This window comes from Bos javanicus, chromosome X (assembly GCF_032452875.1).
Source record: "Bos javanicus breed banteng chromosome X, ARS-OSU_banteng_1.0, whole genome shotgun sequence".
In the NCBI taxonomy this organism is placed as follows: Eukaryota; Metazoa; Chordata; class Mammalia; order Artiodactyla; family Bovidae; genus Bos; species Bos javanicus.
Window position 1 is genome coordinate 59,197,383 of NC_083897.1, and position 15,967 is coordinate 59,213,349.

The 15,967-nt window shown below is 35.6% G+C and overlaps 1 protein-coding gene across 1 annotated transcript in view; it reads left to right on the forward strand.

The window, feature by feature from the left end:
* Window positions 1-15,967, forward strand: part of COL4A5 (collagen type IV alpha 5 chain) — a 245,546-nt gene that overhangs the window by 185,530 nt on the left and 44,049 nt on the right. The window contains exons 30-36 of the mRNA XM_061409403.1: window positions 4,480-4,593; window positions 10,271-10,438; window positions 11,300-11,389; window positions 11,855-12,004; window positions 13,625-13,723; window positions 15,150-15,239; window positions 15,766-15,905. Of these exons, the coding sequence (XP_061265387.1) occupies window positions 4,480-4,593; window positions 10,271-10,438; window positions 11,300-11,389; window positions 11,855-12,004; window positions 13,625-13,723; window positions 15,150-15,239; window positions 15,766-15,905 (851 nt within the window). The remainder of the gene's footprint in view (window positions 1-4,479; window positions 4,594-10,270; window positions 10,439-11,299; window positions 11,390-11,854; window positions 12,005-13,624; window positions 13,724-15,149; window positions 15,240-15,765; window positions 15,906-15,967) is intronic.

Below are 15,967 nucleotides of genomic sequence, written 5' to 3' on the forward strand. Positions count from 1 at the left end.
AAAGAAAACTACAGGCCAATATCACTGATCAACATAGATGCAAAAATCCTTAACAAAATTCTAGCAAGCAGAATCCAAAAACTATTAAAAAGATCATACATCATGACCAAGTGGGCTTTATCCCAGGGATGCAAGGATTCTTCAATATCTGCAAATCAGTCAATGTAATACCCCACATTAACAAATTGAAAGATAAAAGCCGTATGATTATCTCAATATATGCAGAGAAAGCCTTTGATAAAATTCAATATACACTTATGATAAAAAAACCTCCAGAAAGCAGGAATAGAAGGAACATACGTCAACATAATAAAAGTATGACAAACCCACAGCAAACATTGTCCTTAATGGTGAAAAATTGAAAGCATTTCCCCTAAAGTCAGGAACAAGCCAGGGGTGCCCACTCTCACTACTACTATTCAACATAGTTTTGGAAGTTTTGGCCTCAGCAATCAGAGCAGAAAAATAAATAAAAGGAATCCAGATGGGAAAAGAAGAAGTACAACTCTCACTGTTTGCAGATGACATGATCCTCTACATAGAAAGCCTGAAAGACTCCACCAGAAAATTACTAGAGCTAATCAATAAATATAGTAAAGTTGCAGGATATAAAATTAACACACAGAAATACCTTGCATTCCTATACACTAATAAAGAGAAAATAGAGAAATTAAGGAACCAAGCCCATTCACGATTGCAATGAAAATAATAAAACCTTAGAAATATATCTACCTAAAGAAACAAAAGACCTATATATAGAAAACTATAAAACAATGGTGAAAGAAATCAAAGAGGACACAAATAGATGGAGAAATATACCATGTTCATGGATTGGAAGAATCAGTATAGTGAAAATGAGTATAACCGAAAGCACTCTATAGAGTCAATGCAATCCCTATCAAGCTACCAATGGTATTTTTCAGAGAAGTAGAACAAATAATTTCATAATTTGTATGGAAACACAAAAAACCTCAAATAGCCAAAGCAATCTTGAGAAAGAAGAATGGAACTGGAGGAATCAACCTGCCTGACTCCAGGCTCTACTACAAAGCTACAGTCATCAAAACAGTACGGTACTGGAACAAAGACAGAAATATAGATCAATGGAACAAAATAGAAAGCCCAGAGATAAATCCACACACCTATGGACACCTTATCTTTGACAAAGGAGGCAAGAATATACAATGGAGAAAAGACAATCTCTTTAACAAGTGCTGCTGGGAAAACTGGTCAACCACTTGTAAAAGAATGAAACTAGAACATTTTCTAATGCCGTACACAAAAATAAACTCAAAATGGATTAAATCTAAACATAAGACCAGAAACTAACTATAAAACTCCCAGAGGAAAACATAGGCAAAAAACTCTCAGACATAAATCACAGCAGGATCCTCTATGACCCACCTCCCAGAGCATGGAAATAAAAGCAAAAATAAACAAATGGGACCTAGTTAAACTTAAAAGTTTTTGCAAAAAAAGGAAACTATAAGCAAGGTGAAAAGACAGCCTTCAAAATGGGAGATAATAATATCAAATGAAACAACTGACAAAGAATTAATCTCAAAAATATACAAGCAACTCCTACAGCTCAATTCCAGAAAAATAAACGACGCAATCAATAAATGGGCCAAAGAACTAAACAGACATTTCTCCAAAGAAGACATACAGATGGCTAACAAACACATGAAAAGATGCTCAACATCACTCATTATCAGAGAAATGCAAATCAAAACCACAATGAGGTACCATTTCACGCCAGTCAGAATGGCTGCTATCCAAAAGTCCAGAAGCAATACATGCTGAAGAGGGTGTGGAGAAAAGGGAACCCTTTTACACTGTTGGTGGGAATGCAAACTAGTACAGCCACTATGGAGAACAGTGTGGAGATTCCTTAAAAAACTGGAGATAGAACTGCCATATGACCTAGCAATCCCACTGCTGGACATACACACCGAGGAAACCAGAATTGAAAGAGACACGTGTACCCCAATATTCATCGTAGCACTGTTTATAATAGCTAGGAAATGGAAGCAACCTAGATGTCCATCAGCAGACGAATGGATAAGAAAGCAGTGGTACATATACACAATGGAATATTACTCAGCCATTAAAAAGAATACACTTGAATCAGTTCTAATGAGGTGGATGAAACTGCAGCCTATTATACAAAGTGAAGTAAGCCAGAAAGAAAAACACCAATATAGTATACTAACACATATATATGGAATCTAGAAAGATGCTAACGATAACCCTATATGCGAGACAGCAAAAGAGACACAGATGTATAGAACTCTGTGGGAGAGGGCGAGGGTGGGATGTTTTGGGAGAATGGCATTGAAACATGTATATTATCATATGTGAAATGAATCGCCAGTCGAGGTTCGATGCATGAGACAGGGTGCTTGAGGCTGGTGCGCTGGGATGACCCAGAGGGATGGGATGGGGAGGGAGGTGGGAGAGGGGTTCAGGATGGGGAACACATGTACACCCGTGGTGGATTCATGTCAATGTATGGCAAAACCACTACAATATTGTAAAGTAATTGGCCTCCAATTAAAATAAATAAATTTATATTTAAAAAAATAAAAATACCTTCCTGTCCTTGAGTAGACAGTTCTGGCCAGCTATAAACTGTGATAGTCAAAGTTATAGGTAGTGTTTCCTATCACCTACCTTCCCAGGCTTAGACCCGTGACCCCAAAACTTACAGATAGAAACATTTCAAATGATAAGCTATATGGCTAACAATCTCTATATGGAAATTGTTCTCTCACTATACTTTGTTTATAATGACAGCCTTGAGACAGAGGTTGGGAAGAAAGAGGTTGAAGCCTAGTGTAAATATCAGCTCCCTATGAATCACTTGCCTAACCACTGAAGTATAGAATCCCCATATCCTACATAGGATTCATTCTCAAATATTAAAACTCAGTAATGTTCTAAGGTGCTAGAAAAAAAAAAAGAATTGGGGACTTTCTGCTATGTAATTCCTTTATTCCTCAAACATTTAGTATGTTCTTATTGTATGCCTACTACTTTAATCACTTGAAACACAAAGGCATTGATTCTGTTCTTGAATATCTCAGAGATTGTACTCTACTGTAAAAAAAAATAATCATAGAAGGCATTACCATGATCTTGGTTATCTCTATAGAAACCTTTATGAATATGTATCACTAATGTTTTGGACCAATAGACCACAGTCAAAACACAGCAAGCAGATCACAGTAAAAGTTAACCCACTAGATATATTTATACCAGTGATTGGGTATTAAAACTTAGGAGAAATTGATACAACATTTTCAAGGCAACATCAGATCAGGTCAGATCAATCGCTCAGTTGTGTCTGACTCTTTGTGACCCCATGAATCGCAGCACGCCAGGCCTCCCTGTCCATCACCAACTCCCGGAATTCACCCAGACTCACGTCCATCGAGTCAGTGATGCCATCCAGCCATCTCATCCTCTGTCGTCCCCTTCTCCTCTTGCCCCGAATCCCTCCCAGCATCAGAGTCTTTTCCAATGAGTCAACTCTTCACATGAGGTGGCCAAAGTACTGGAGTTTCAGCTTTAGCATCATTCCTTCCAAAGAAATCCCAGGGCTGATCTCCTTCAGAATGAACTGGTTGGATCTCCTTGCAGTCCAAGGGACTCTCAAGAGTCTTCTCCAACACCACAGTTCAAAAGCATCAATTTTTTGGCACTCAGCCTTCTTCACAGTCCAAGTCTCACATCCATACATGACCACAGGAAAAACCATAGCCTTGACTAGATGAACCTTTGTTGGCAAAGTAATGTCTCTGCTTTTACCAATAATAAATTAGTAAGGCTAATATCCATCAGGAAAGAACCATATGAAGGAGAAAATGTGCTTAAGATTGACCATTGGAATCATTAAACAAAAATGAAAAGATGACTTTGGAAGCATTCAGTTTACCTCATGTATTACTTTTGTTCAGGGCCTCTTCTAAGGTGCCTTGGGAAGCAATATAAGAGGTGACATTTGAACTGAGTCTTTAGGGAAGGATGTTCCAGGTAGCAGAAATAACATGCAAAATATCATTGTGACAAATGGAATGGTGTGTTTGTAAATATGAAAATAAATAGGAACTAAAGTGTAATTTGCAAAAAAAAAAAAACATCTGTGTCATATTTGGAAATGACTAAAACATAATATGCCTAATGTATTTGTGGAAAAAAATTAAAACTGTTATTAAGAACTTGGTAAGTCTTCTGTGTGGATGGGAAGACATAGTCAATTCTCCCTACATTTGTCTGTCTATACATATACTGCATTTTCAATGAGAATTCAAGTAGGAATTTTTGGACATGACATAACTGATTCTGAAAGTTAATGTTTAGCAAACATAAGTTAAAACATACTACAAAATCATTGTAATTATAACTTTGTGACCCAATGCTAAAGACGAGTGACTCAGCTGTTGTTTTTAATATCTAAACTATATTTATTCCTTAAAGGTGACATTGGACCAAATGGACAACCTGGGCCAATTGGACCTCCTGGGCTGCCAGGAACAGGTTTTCAGGGACCACCAGGGCCACCAGGAATTCCTGGACCAATAGGCCAACCTGGTAAGATTGGAGTAAATATGCATTTTGTAACACATTTATATAGAGGTTGGTTAGCCCCTCAATAAAGTGTAACCTATGTAATAGTCTTACAGAAAGCAGATCTGAGAGTTAACATGTCCACGTATATAATTATATAAAAGCAAAAGAGCACAGATCACAGCAGAAGAGCTAATATTACCTGATATTTCCCCTCTCTGTTCATTTAAGATTGATCTATTAACAACAGTGCAGTTTAGCAATTGCAGTATGTTTCCATGGCTTATAATCGTTGAGCTAATCATATACCATTGGAATCTTAGGAACTTCTGGTGCTAATCATTTCAGACCTGAGTAGCTATATGGCATTAATAGAGCTTTGTCTGTGAAACCTCATAACATTTCTTAGCACAGGATTAAAAAAATACTTTTTTGCTGTCTCATATATAGGGTTATTGTTACAATATTGTAAAGTTAAAAAATAAAATTAAATTTAAAAAATCCTGTTAAAAATATTTTTTAGGCATCCTCAATTTTTTAAATAAGTGAGTTTAATTGAATTTTCTCTTCTTTTGCCCATAAATCAACATTTACTTTACAACTCATAAGCATGCTAAGGTTATGAGTTTTTTAAGGTTTTTAAGATTTTTTTAATATGAATACTCAAAAAAGATTTGTCAGCTTGTAACCTCATAGAGAATCATATGATTCCTCTGTGTTCATGTGAGAGTTTACAGATTCTGAACTATCTGGTGATATGAATTACTTTTATCTTAATCTAGGAAGATATAGTAAGGGTCACACGTGGGCCAAGATTTTGTTATTGCAAAGTACTATAATAATATATGAGATTAAAGCAAATATGGAACATTTAGTCATTCCTTAATTCACATGAATACATCAGATGACTTAAATGCACCATTCAGATATACAATCGTTGACTTTGAAGCAATGGAATATGTTTCTGACCTTAAATGCCAATAGGTATTTTGTTAGTTTATTATGCTAAAAATATAGAAACACTGATTAACAATATAAAAAGCCTGAAAAGTAAAGGTTATTTTTGCTTATGCCCTATTTTAAACGTTTGTTTTATGGCACATTGTACCTCTTTTTAAATGGCCCCTAACATGTCACTACTGATTTAGAAATAAAAAAGAAAACTTACGGTGTTGCTTTGAACCAACTGGTTAAAAAGCAGGTGCTTCAACATTAATGAGAAACCCTTCTGTCTAGCATAGCAGAGGGATCTTGAGAAAAAAACAGTTTTTATGTTTGGTCATTATAGTCTTGGCCTGCTATTTCACAAAATGGCTAAAAAGAATTTATGATTTCTGTTGTGTTTTTTCATTTTGTTTCCCAAAATTACATAAGGTTTCAGAAGCATTTTGAACTCTTAAATCACAGCTGAGCAAGAATAAAAAAGAGATAATTAAAGCAATTAATACCAATCTGAACAAAATAAAAATACATTTATTTGTGTTTTAATGCTTTTTAAAATTTAGCTAATATTCTACAATATTTTATTCATCTAATGTTCTCTCTAATTCATGGATATATAGATATATTTATAAAGTCTATATAGGATGGGCAGGGGGAAAAGTAATGATGCTGAATTTAATCACATCTCTTTCTTCTGTAAATATATATTTTGCCATACAACTGAAGATCTGAACTAATATGGTTCAACAAATAAATGAAGTTAACAGCAACTGCCACAAAAATGTATTGAATATATTCTTATTAATATAGAAATATTCTCAAATCACAATTTTTTTACCACTGGATGACTATATTTTGTATTTGATAATATCTATGTATACTCATTTTTAAAGTAAATTTTACATGATCACCAAAGCAGAATATTGTCTTAGTGAATTTCAAAAATACCATTATTTTTGTTTGTACATCTCAATAACAGGACTATCAGCAAGGCTACTACTAATATCTTGATACACCTGACTTATACTGCATGGCTGAAGTTCTAACTACCTATTTTTAAAATAAAAACCTTATTTAATATACTTGCTGTGTTTCATTTTGTAGTAGAAAACTTACTGCTAAGTATTCTATCTTGTCATTTTTCCAGAGATATATCCTTTTCAGGCTTTTCTTTTGACTCCAATTTTCTGCTATTATTTAATTAAGCTTTACTATTTGTCACTCTTCTTTCCAAAGCAGACTGTACGGTTTAATGCATGTTTTTAAGTTAAAGATTTGTTGAATATCAATTCCTCATTTGGAATAGGTAAAAATGCCAAAGGACAAGGAGCAGAATGCTTTTCATCTTATGCCCTAGAAGGCAATGACACCCCACTCCTGTACTCTTGCCTGGAAAATCCCATGGACAGAGGAACCTGGTAGGTTGCAGTCCATGGGGTCGCTAGGAGTTGGACACGACTGAGAGACTTCACTTTCACTTTTCACTTTCATGCATTGGAGAAGGAAATGGCAACCCACTCCAGTGTTCTTGCCTGGAGAATCCCAGGGATGGGGGAGCCTGGTGGGCTGCCGTCTATGGGGTCGCACAGAGTCGGACACGACTGAAGCAACTTAGCAGTAGCAGCAGCAAGGGAGAAATGGAAGTTGTTGGTTCTTATTATTTGGTCTGGCCAATAGCTGGAAGATAATTGCTTTAGTGAATCTTTTTAGAGGTCAGTTAAATATACTCAATTCCATATTCACAGGTAATACCCCAACCTGAGTCAAATGTGTTGTACACTTGTCCAGTCTCAGGAACACGTGCATGGCTAAATGAGTTCAAACTTATCACCACTAATGTGAATCAAAGAAACAAGGCATTATTCATGTCATTTTCATAGATGAAGGAGAGTACATTGTCATTTTCTAACTTTTTTTGGCTATAAAACCCTTGGACTGTGTGTGTGTGTAACATTTTCACAGATAATGCATGTTTTTGGAATTTCTTTTTTTTCCATTAACTTGTTCCATTTGGCTGTCCATAAATTAAGAGCATTATACACCTCTAATGCACTTAGGCTCTATAGATATATCCATATAATTCCTGTTATTGTATAAGATTCAGCAGAACTTTTGAATTTATATTGACTTTCTTCATCCTGGATTTTACCAGGATGCCAATTCCTGACAATAGTCATGGAAAAGATCTATGCTGTGAAAAATACAGCATAACATATGTTACTGTTATTACTAATAACAATGAAGAGATCTTAGCCTAGAATATGTAGTTTGTTTCATCATAGACATGCACTAATAATTATTGAGTTCTCTGTACCTAACCTGTAAGGGCTTCCCTGGTGGCTTAGTGGTAAAAAACCCACCTGACAATATGTGGGCTTGATCCCTGGGTTGGGAAGCTCCCTGGAGGAGGAAATGGCAACCCACTCCAGTATTCTTGCCTGGGAAATCCTATGGACAGAAGAGCCTGGTGGACTGCAGTCCATGGGGTCGCAAGAAACCGGACATGACCTGGGGACTAAACAACAACCTAACCTGTTAGAGTACAAAATCAAGTTTAATTTTATATTTAACTAACCTTTAAGAGCTTAAATTCCGAAATGATCATTCAAAGCAGTATAAAGATCAGAAATAAACAAGAGTGTACTGCTGATCTTCATCAAAAAGTATTTTTCTGAAGTAAATATTTTATTCTATTGGCAAACATATTTATAGTATAGGTTTATGAGCATCTGAGCAAATGCCTAAAACAAGTTTCTTTACTCATTACTAATATGTTAGTAGTGAATCAATATCTAATACATTCTATTTGTAGACTTTTTTTGTTCTAATCTTTACATGGTTAGTTTTGTTTCCTAACCTAATTAATCTTTTTGTAACTTGCTTCTGCTTGGGTGGTTCATCTTGCTCTGAACTGTAACTTCCTGCCTCTTGAACTTCAGGTCTACCAGGTATTGTAGTTCTCACTCAAAGCCATATTTTTCTTTTTTAATATTGAAAATTTATTATATTAGAACAAATAGTAGAAAAAAATCATCCAAATATAATAGCATCATCATAAAAGGTGCAAAAGATAGCACATGAAAACAGTTCTGAGAAGCTGTAAATAGGATATTTATTTTTCCTTTGATTTATTTTTTGAGCTTTATTGAGGTATAAAAGACATAGACAATTGTAATATATTTCAAATGTACAATGTGATGATTTGATATATGTATACATTGTGAAAGAATCTTCGCAATCAAGTTCTCACATCCATCACCTTTACATATTTACTGATTTGTGTGTGTGAGAACCCTTAAATTCTACTATATTAGCAAATTGTAATTACGCAATAATGTTATTAGTGATAGTCACCATGTTATTACATTAGATCCTCCTACCTTATTCATCTGTTTTTTTTTTTTCCAAAAGCCATATCTTCAAGCTTTAAACTTGGAAAGCAGCAAGATTTATCCACATTGAAGTCTTTTAATTATTTTGTAGAACTGCTCTCTTAGAGAATATTTAAAAGGACAAAATAGTTACCTTGAAAACTCAGCTATTAAAAACTACTTGGGCTGTAATATAACAATAAACAGTGATCCATGTAGAGCTATAATTGTGTACATTATCAGGTATCTCATCATATTTCATAAATATAAAATATCTCTCCCCTTTAATAGTATTTTTTACTATGAAATGGCAGCATTGGAATCATCACTACTGTGCCAACTAAATGGAAATCTCTAATCTTCAAAGTGAATTTTATCAGTTTAAAGGCATGCTGGTAAAATGACACCAAACAGGTCTTAAAATACCAGGCATCTTGTTCTCTTATAACAATAATTGCTTGTGAATCTTCAATAGTAAAACTGGTCATATTGTTGAAGAAATGCTTGGAATGGTCACCTGTTTCACCCCTAGCTTTCAGTCCATTATGGCACATCCCCATTTACCAGAAGAAGACCAATAACTTTAAGTGACTTAAGAAGTCACATAGCTGATAGGTGTTGGTGTGGGAACTTGTACTATATTTGTAGTGTAATTCCTTTCACTAAACATATTCACTAAACATATTTTAAGTACCTTGTTTTCTGGAGTGTATTTTTGCATATCATAATTTTTCTATAAAATCCTGACTGAATTACTGAGAAACAAAAGTTAACAACAAAAACTACTAGTAATGTGTTATTAAAACAACACATTAAAACAAAGCCAAACTAAAGTCAAGAGGGCCCATATAACTGACTTATTTAGTAATTAATTTTTTATGGATTATAGAAATGTATCTTAATAATTCATAATACCTTAGAAAAGTGGAAATCCAAGTGTGGGCAGTGGATCAGTATCAAATCACAGACTGTTTGTTACTGCCCTGGAATTAGAAGAAATTGAGAGTAAGCATTTGACTGTATAACTGTATTAATATATTATTTGACGATAATAACCACGATATAGGATTGAATTTTTATGTCTTTTTTATTTCAGTTTTTTGGTATTTTTTATTACATTTTATTAAAAATAGTACATGATTGTAGCAATTAAGAAAAGATTGGTCTTTTTTGAGAAATAATTTCAGAAGTCCATTCTTAGGGAAATATACTTGAAAATCCTAAAGTTTTATTATTAGATTATATTCTGTGCATGATAACAAAAGTATCCCTAACTCACTGTTAGGTTTGTTATATACAGGATTCTATTACCTGTTTGCTAGAAAAATAACCAGATACATCTCTTAAAACTGCTTCAATACTTTTTAATATTGGTTTGTATTAACTAGGCTTGCATGGACTACCAGGAGAGAAGGGGGATCCAGGGCCTCCTGGATTTGATGTTCCAGGACCTCCTGGTGAGAGAGGCAGCCCAGGGATCCCTGGAGCACCAGGTCCTATGGGACCCCCAGGATCACCAGGGCTCCCAGGAAAAGCAGGTGCCTCTGGCTTTCCAGGTAACGTTTTAGCCTTCCCTGGTTTTGGATTCCAGAAATTAGAACTAATATGACTCTGATGTATTATTCTCTTGTACTTTTCTCTATAGACACTATCCTTTAAGGAAATGTATTAAATGTCTCTGATTGTGGGAAACTCACTTTGCTATTTGCATTGCACTTTTTCTCTTTGAGAGCTCCAGCTATATATTGCTGTGTAACAAATGACCCCCAAATTTGATGATTTAAAGCAGCCTTTTAATTTTGCTCAAGATTTTGTGAGTCAGGAATTATTGGATGACTTAGACAGGGTTGTTTATCTCTGATCCACATGGTTCCAGCTGGAGTGGTTGGGATGAAGGATCTACTTCCAACGTGGCACTACTGTGACACCTGAGTGTTCATTGGCCTCTTCACATGGTATCTCATTATTCACAGAAGTACCTCACATTTGCTAGTATCAGGGTAGTTGCTCTTTTTCCAGGGCAGTGGGTTTCCAAAAGAGAGAATCCCCAAAACTGAAAGTGAGTGTTCTAAGAGCCCCAGGTGGAAGCTGCAAGAATTCTTATCATCTAGCTTTGGGAGTTATACAGGGACACATAGTCAATGTTAAGGCATAGAGTCATCCCAAATTCAAGGGGAGAAGGGTACACAGAGCTGTGTGTACTGGGAAGTGCAGTTCATTTGGGGACCATATTTAGAGACTAACTACCACAGTGATATAGACAGTAATGGTCACTAAGATTACAATAGTTGGAAAGGGGGAAACCTTATAGTACCTTCCCTCTAACTCAGTAGTTTTCTAGTTGACATCTTTAAACTGATCTTTTATCTTTCCAAGGTCAAAGAAAGGTAAAAAGGTACCTATTGATATTTTTAAAGGTGCCAAAGGTGAAATCGGTATGATGGGACCTCCAGGCCCACCAGGACCTTTGGGAATTCCTGGCAGGAGTGGTGTTCCTGGTCTCAAAGGTAATATTCAGGGTTTGCGGGCAGATTTATGAAAGAAAGAAAATTAAAAATTTTGCTTTACATCAATGCAGAATACTTTTATTTGACTAGTTAAAAATGAGCAATGCTTTACTTGTATTTTGTTTCTAGGTGACATAGCGTTTAAGTAGTTCCTGTTTTCAGTTTGATGGCATGCTTAGTTGAATACTATGAAATATGATAAGCATTAACTCAAAATAACAACATACAGGAATTTAATTTTTTTTTTTTTTACAGTCTGTATTTGTCAGAGAACACCAGGAGAGAGATTGTTGTTTGAGTGTAAAAGTGAGCTCGAGTTATTTGTAAACAATAAATAAGGTGCATGAGTGTTTTGGGTGGTCAGTAGCCTACCCAACTGTGTAACATGTGAATAATCTTTATATGCATTAATCCTGGATGGATGAACCTGATCTGCTGTGTCTTCCCCACACATGTTGGTTTTAGGTGATGATGGTTTGCAGGGTCAGCCAGGACTTCCTGGCCCTGCAGGAGAGAAAGGTAGTAAAGGAGAGCCTGGCCTTCCAGGCCTTCCTGGGCCAATGGATCCAGATCTGCTGGGCTCAAAAGGAGAGAAAGGGGACCCTGGACTACCAGGTGAGTGAATGCATTTATTTGAATTTTTCTCCTGGTGTGTATGAAGTTTAATTTTTATTAGCATGGAAAGTGACTTGTAATCCAGGATTAAGGCAATTAGGTATATCAAATTTTGGTAATGTAAGTTAGTTTTCACTGATTTATACTGTTTCACTGATCAACTTTTGCTTGACTATTTACTTTGTAGTTTATCTATCACAAACTATGAGACTTTAAAATAAACAGTCACTTTCAAGCCTTCCAGAAAGTAGTGTATAGAATATGATCAAGAGAAAATGGATAAATAAACAGAATTACTTGGAAAAGAGATTTCAGTGTTTGGAAAATTTCCTGGCCCTTTAAATTCTTTTTCTTAAAAACCAAATGAGGATGAGTGGTACACTGTTGTCCTGCAGATTTTTTTTTTTTTTGTCCTGCAGATTTTTGATACCCATATCATACTTGATTTTTAAGTACAGTTCACTGTTATTCTAACCTAGAAGAATAAACAAATATTGGACTAAGAACAGCCAAACTCACCCCTGGGGAAGGTTGCTGAAAGTAGGTCTAGGGAACAATTGTATTATTACAGTTATTTTATTAGAAGCAAATGAGATATGAAGAATAACAGATTTTTAAAATAAAAATCCTTTATTCTTTTTATAAAACTATAACATATTCATAACAAAGCATCAGAAAATACATGAAGTAAAAGTCGCTCAGTTGTGTCTGACTCTTTGCAATCCCATGGATAGTCCATGGGATTCTTCAGGCCAGAATACTGGAGTGGGTAGCCGTTCTTTTCTCCAGGGGATCTTCCCTACTCAGGGATCGAACTTAGGTCCTCCGCATTACAGGCGGATTCTTGAGCAGCTGAACCACCAGGAGAAAAATATGAATAAGCACAAATCAATAAATAAAACACAATCCAATCTGCATAGAATATCCTTTCAAACAACGTGGAATTTTTAAACTATGTTTATTTGCAGATTGAGGTAAGGTTTGTGGCTCTTTCTGTGTTGAAACCATTACTATTGTCAGTCCATGTATGTGTGTGAGTGTGTGTGCAGGTGTGTGTGTGTGTGTGTGTGTACATAGATGTTATAAGTTTCCCTGAGAGCAGGGCTTGGTGAGATTTCTCCTCAAACAAGAACTTTAAGACATTACTGTAATTTTGTATATAATCATGAAAGAGGCAAGGCCACCTAATTTTGTATTATTGTTAAAATGAGTTATATTTCTTGATTTACTTCTTGCAAAGCTTTTCTTTCCATTATACCTTCTGCAAAATAGTGTCAGTAAACTGTATTTGCCTTGATATAAGGTTATAAAAGATAGTTATAGAATCTAAGAGATAATGCAGAGACAGCCTGCCCCAATTCCTTCATTTTACATGTAAGAAACTGAGGCCCAAAGAGGAAAGTGGCTTAATTATTGAGTGCTCCGAAGTTCTTAATGGTAGCTACATTAAAAAGTGGGAGATTTTAATGAGTCCAGTGCTATTGGTTCATACTATATCAGAATATCACTGGTTCCTATATTTCATTCATATTTCAGAGTATGGATAGCTTGCTTTGCCAGATGGATTTAATGATTAATAATACCAGCCTAACTTGTCTTTCTTATACTCATCCTTGGAAGGTATTCCTGGAGTTGCAGGGCCAAAAGGTTACCAGGGTTTGCCTGGAGACCCAGGGCAACCTGGACTGAGTGGACAACCTGGATTGCCAGGACTAGCAGGTAAGTATGATAAACCACCTGTAGCAGTTGGTGGCTGATCCTGACCCTGGAACAAAGTAATCATGTATTTATCATGTGTAGTGATAATTGAAGCAACTGAGATATGGACCTCCCCTTAACAAAAATGTTGCCATTGGCACAAATGTCAACAGAAAAGACTTGTAGGATATTTTTCTTTACTCAATTTCTTCTTTTTTGTGGCCTCAGAATATACACAGAATCAGAAGTACATCCAAGTAAGGTGCTATATTTTATTTGTATACATTGTAGCATATGTAAATTAGACAGTTATCTGTTAGGAGCCTAAAGAATTCACCCTTTTCATTTTTTTACCTTCAGACAAGTTAATCATTAAACCATGTAAAACAGATAACTACCATTTCTAGTTTTAAAAGTTTCTAGGAGTAAGAATTTCACAACCTTCATTGGTAATGTTTTATAGCATTAATCACTCTTACAATAAATGTGGATTTTTTAATTTCTAATAAAACTTTTTATTGCTGCTTCTTAAACCATTTTCTTTTAGTTGGACCCCTAAACAATAAAGAGTGGCTGGTTACCATCCTCCTAAGAGCCCTTTAGATCAGTTATTCTGCTCTGAACTGTATACTATATTATCTTAATGTAGTTGGAAGAATTATCTCCGTATCTATCTTTCATATACTTTGCATTCTTTCCCAAGTGAGAAGACAGTGTGAAAGAAAAAATAAAAGCAAATAATGTTGAAGGCAACATTGTGATCCTTGGAAAATACCTAGGTGACACCACAGAACTGAAGTATCTAAGCTCTGGGAAGAATGCAAACACAGCAGCCATGACTAAACACAGTAGCCAGGACTGTTGGGGGAAGATAGTCCAGTACATCTCCATCAACTCTTACCTACCCCTGGCTTAATGTGCCAAAGGTGTATGTATCATGACAGGTTACCACTTTCCTCTTCTGGTTGCACATGATAAGGCTTTCAATGGGAAAGCTTCTGAATCTTTTTAAAAGACTCTCTTTAAATTGGATTTATCTGTGATAAATATGGTAAGGTAATTATATACATATGACAGATAAGACTTCAAGTGTTTGGAATAGTTTTAGGGCAAGAAACAAGATGTCCTGGTGATAGTTATATGTGTACAACAAATAAGACCAGTTAATTGGAGTAGTTTTAGGGCAAGACACAAGATTCTTGCATTTTTAAATAAATGTGTATTGGGAGCCCTCTATTGCTGTGATTATATTGTAATATGTTCCTAAGGAGATTTCTTGATAATTTTTGCCTATCTTATGTCCAGTTAGATCTGTAGAACTTTATCATATATTAAGATTTGGTCCATTCAGCCTCATGCTTTCATTTTAATTATGACCCATTCCAGGAAACCAAGCAACCATAATATTGCTGACTTGTCTTAATTTTAAACAATTTGACTTTTCTAGGTCCCAAGGGTAACCCTGGTCTCCCTGGAATGCCAGGACTTACAGGACCTCCTGGACTGAAAGGAAACATGGGTGATATGGGTTTTCCAGGTGAGTGATGAAAATCTCCCAGATATTTAGTTCCATTAATGGAAGACGGTTGACTATCTTTGTTATCAGAAAAGAAACTGTTGTTGACAGAGTCAAACTGAGGTGATAACTAAAGTAGTCAGTGGGTAGAGCTCTCTCATTACACAAGTATTTGAAGTGGGAATTAAGAGACAGAACTTTAGAAAGAATTCACAAACTTACATTTTTTTCTCCAACTATACCCCCTTTCAACCCACTCCAGTATTCTTGCCTGGAGAATCCCATGGACACAAGAACCTGGCAGGCTACAGACCATAGGGTCACAAAGAGACTGACATGACTGAAGCGACTTAGCATGAACACACACTCCCTTTCACTTAAACTTCCTTTAAAAATAGGCTTTTATACAATTCTGATTATAAAGCTCTTTATTATATAAATCAGACTTTGTGAAATTCTTTTTAAAAATCTTTTTGTGTGGTCATGTGCATTATATATATCCTATACAATATTTTGTAAAAGATTGCATGTTATGTGTTTTTAACAGGCCCACAGGGTCCAAAAGGGTCTTTCGGACCTCCTGGAGTTCCTGGACAACCTGGCTCCCCAGGACTACCTGGACAGAAAGGAGAAAAAGGTGATCCTGGTATTTCAGGCATTGGTCTTCCAGGTCTTCCTGGCCCAAAGGTAATCCTACTCAGGTATATGCCTGAGCAGATATGACTTTTCTTTAACACTGTGCTTGCTCC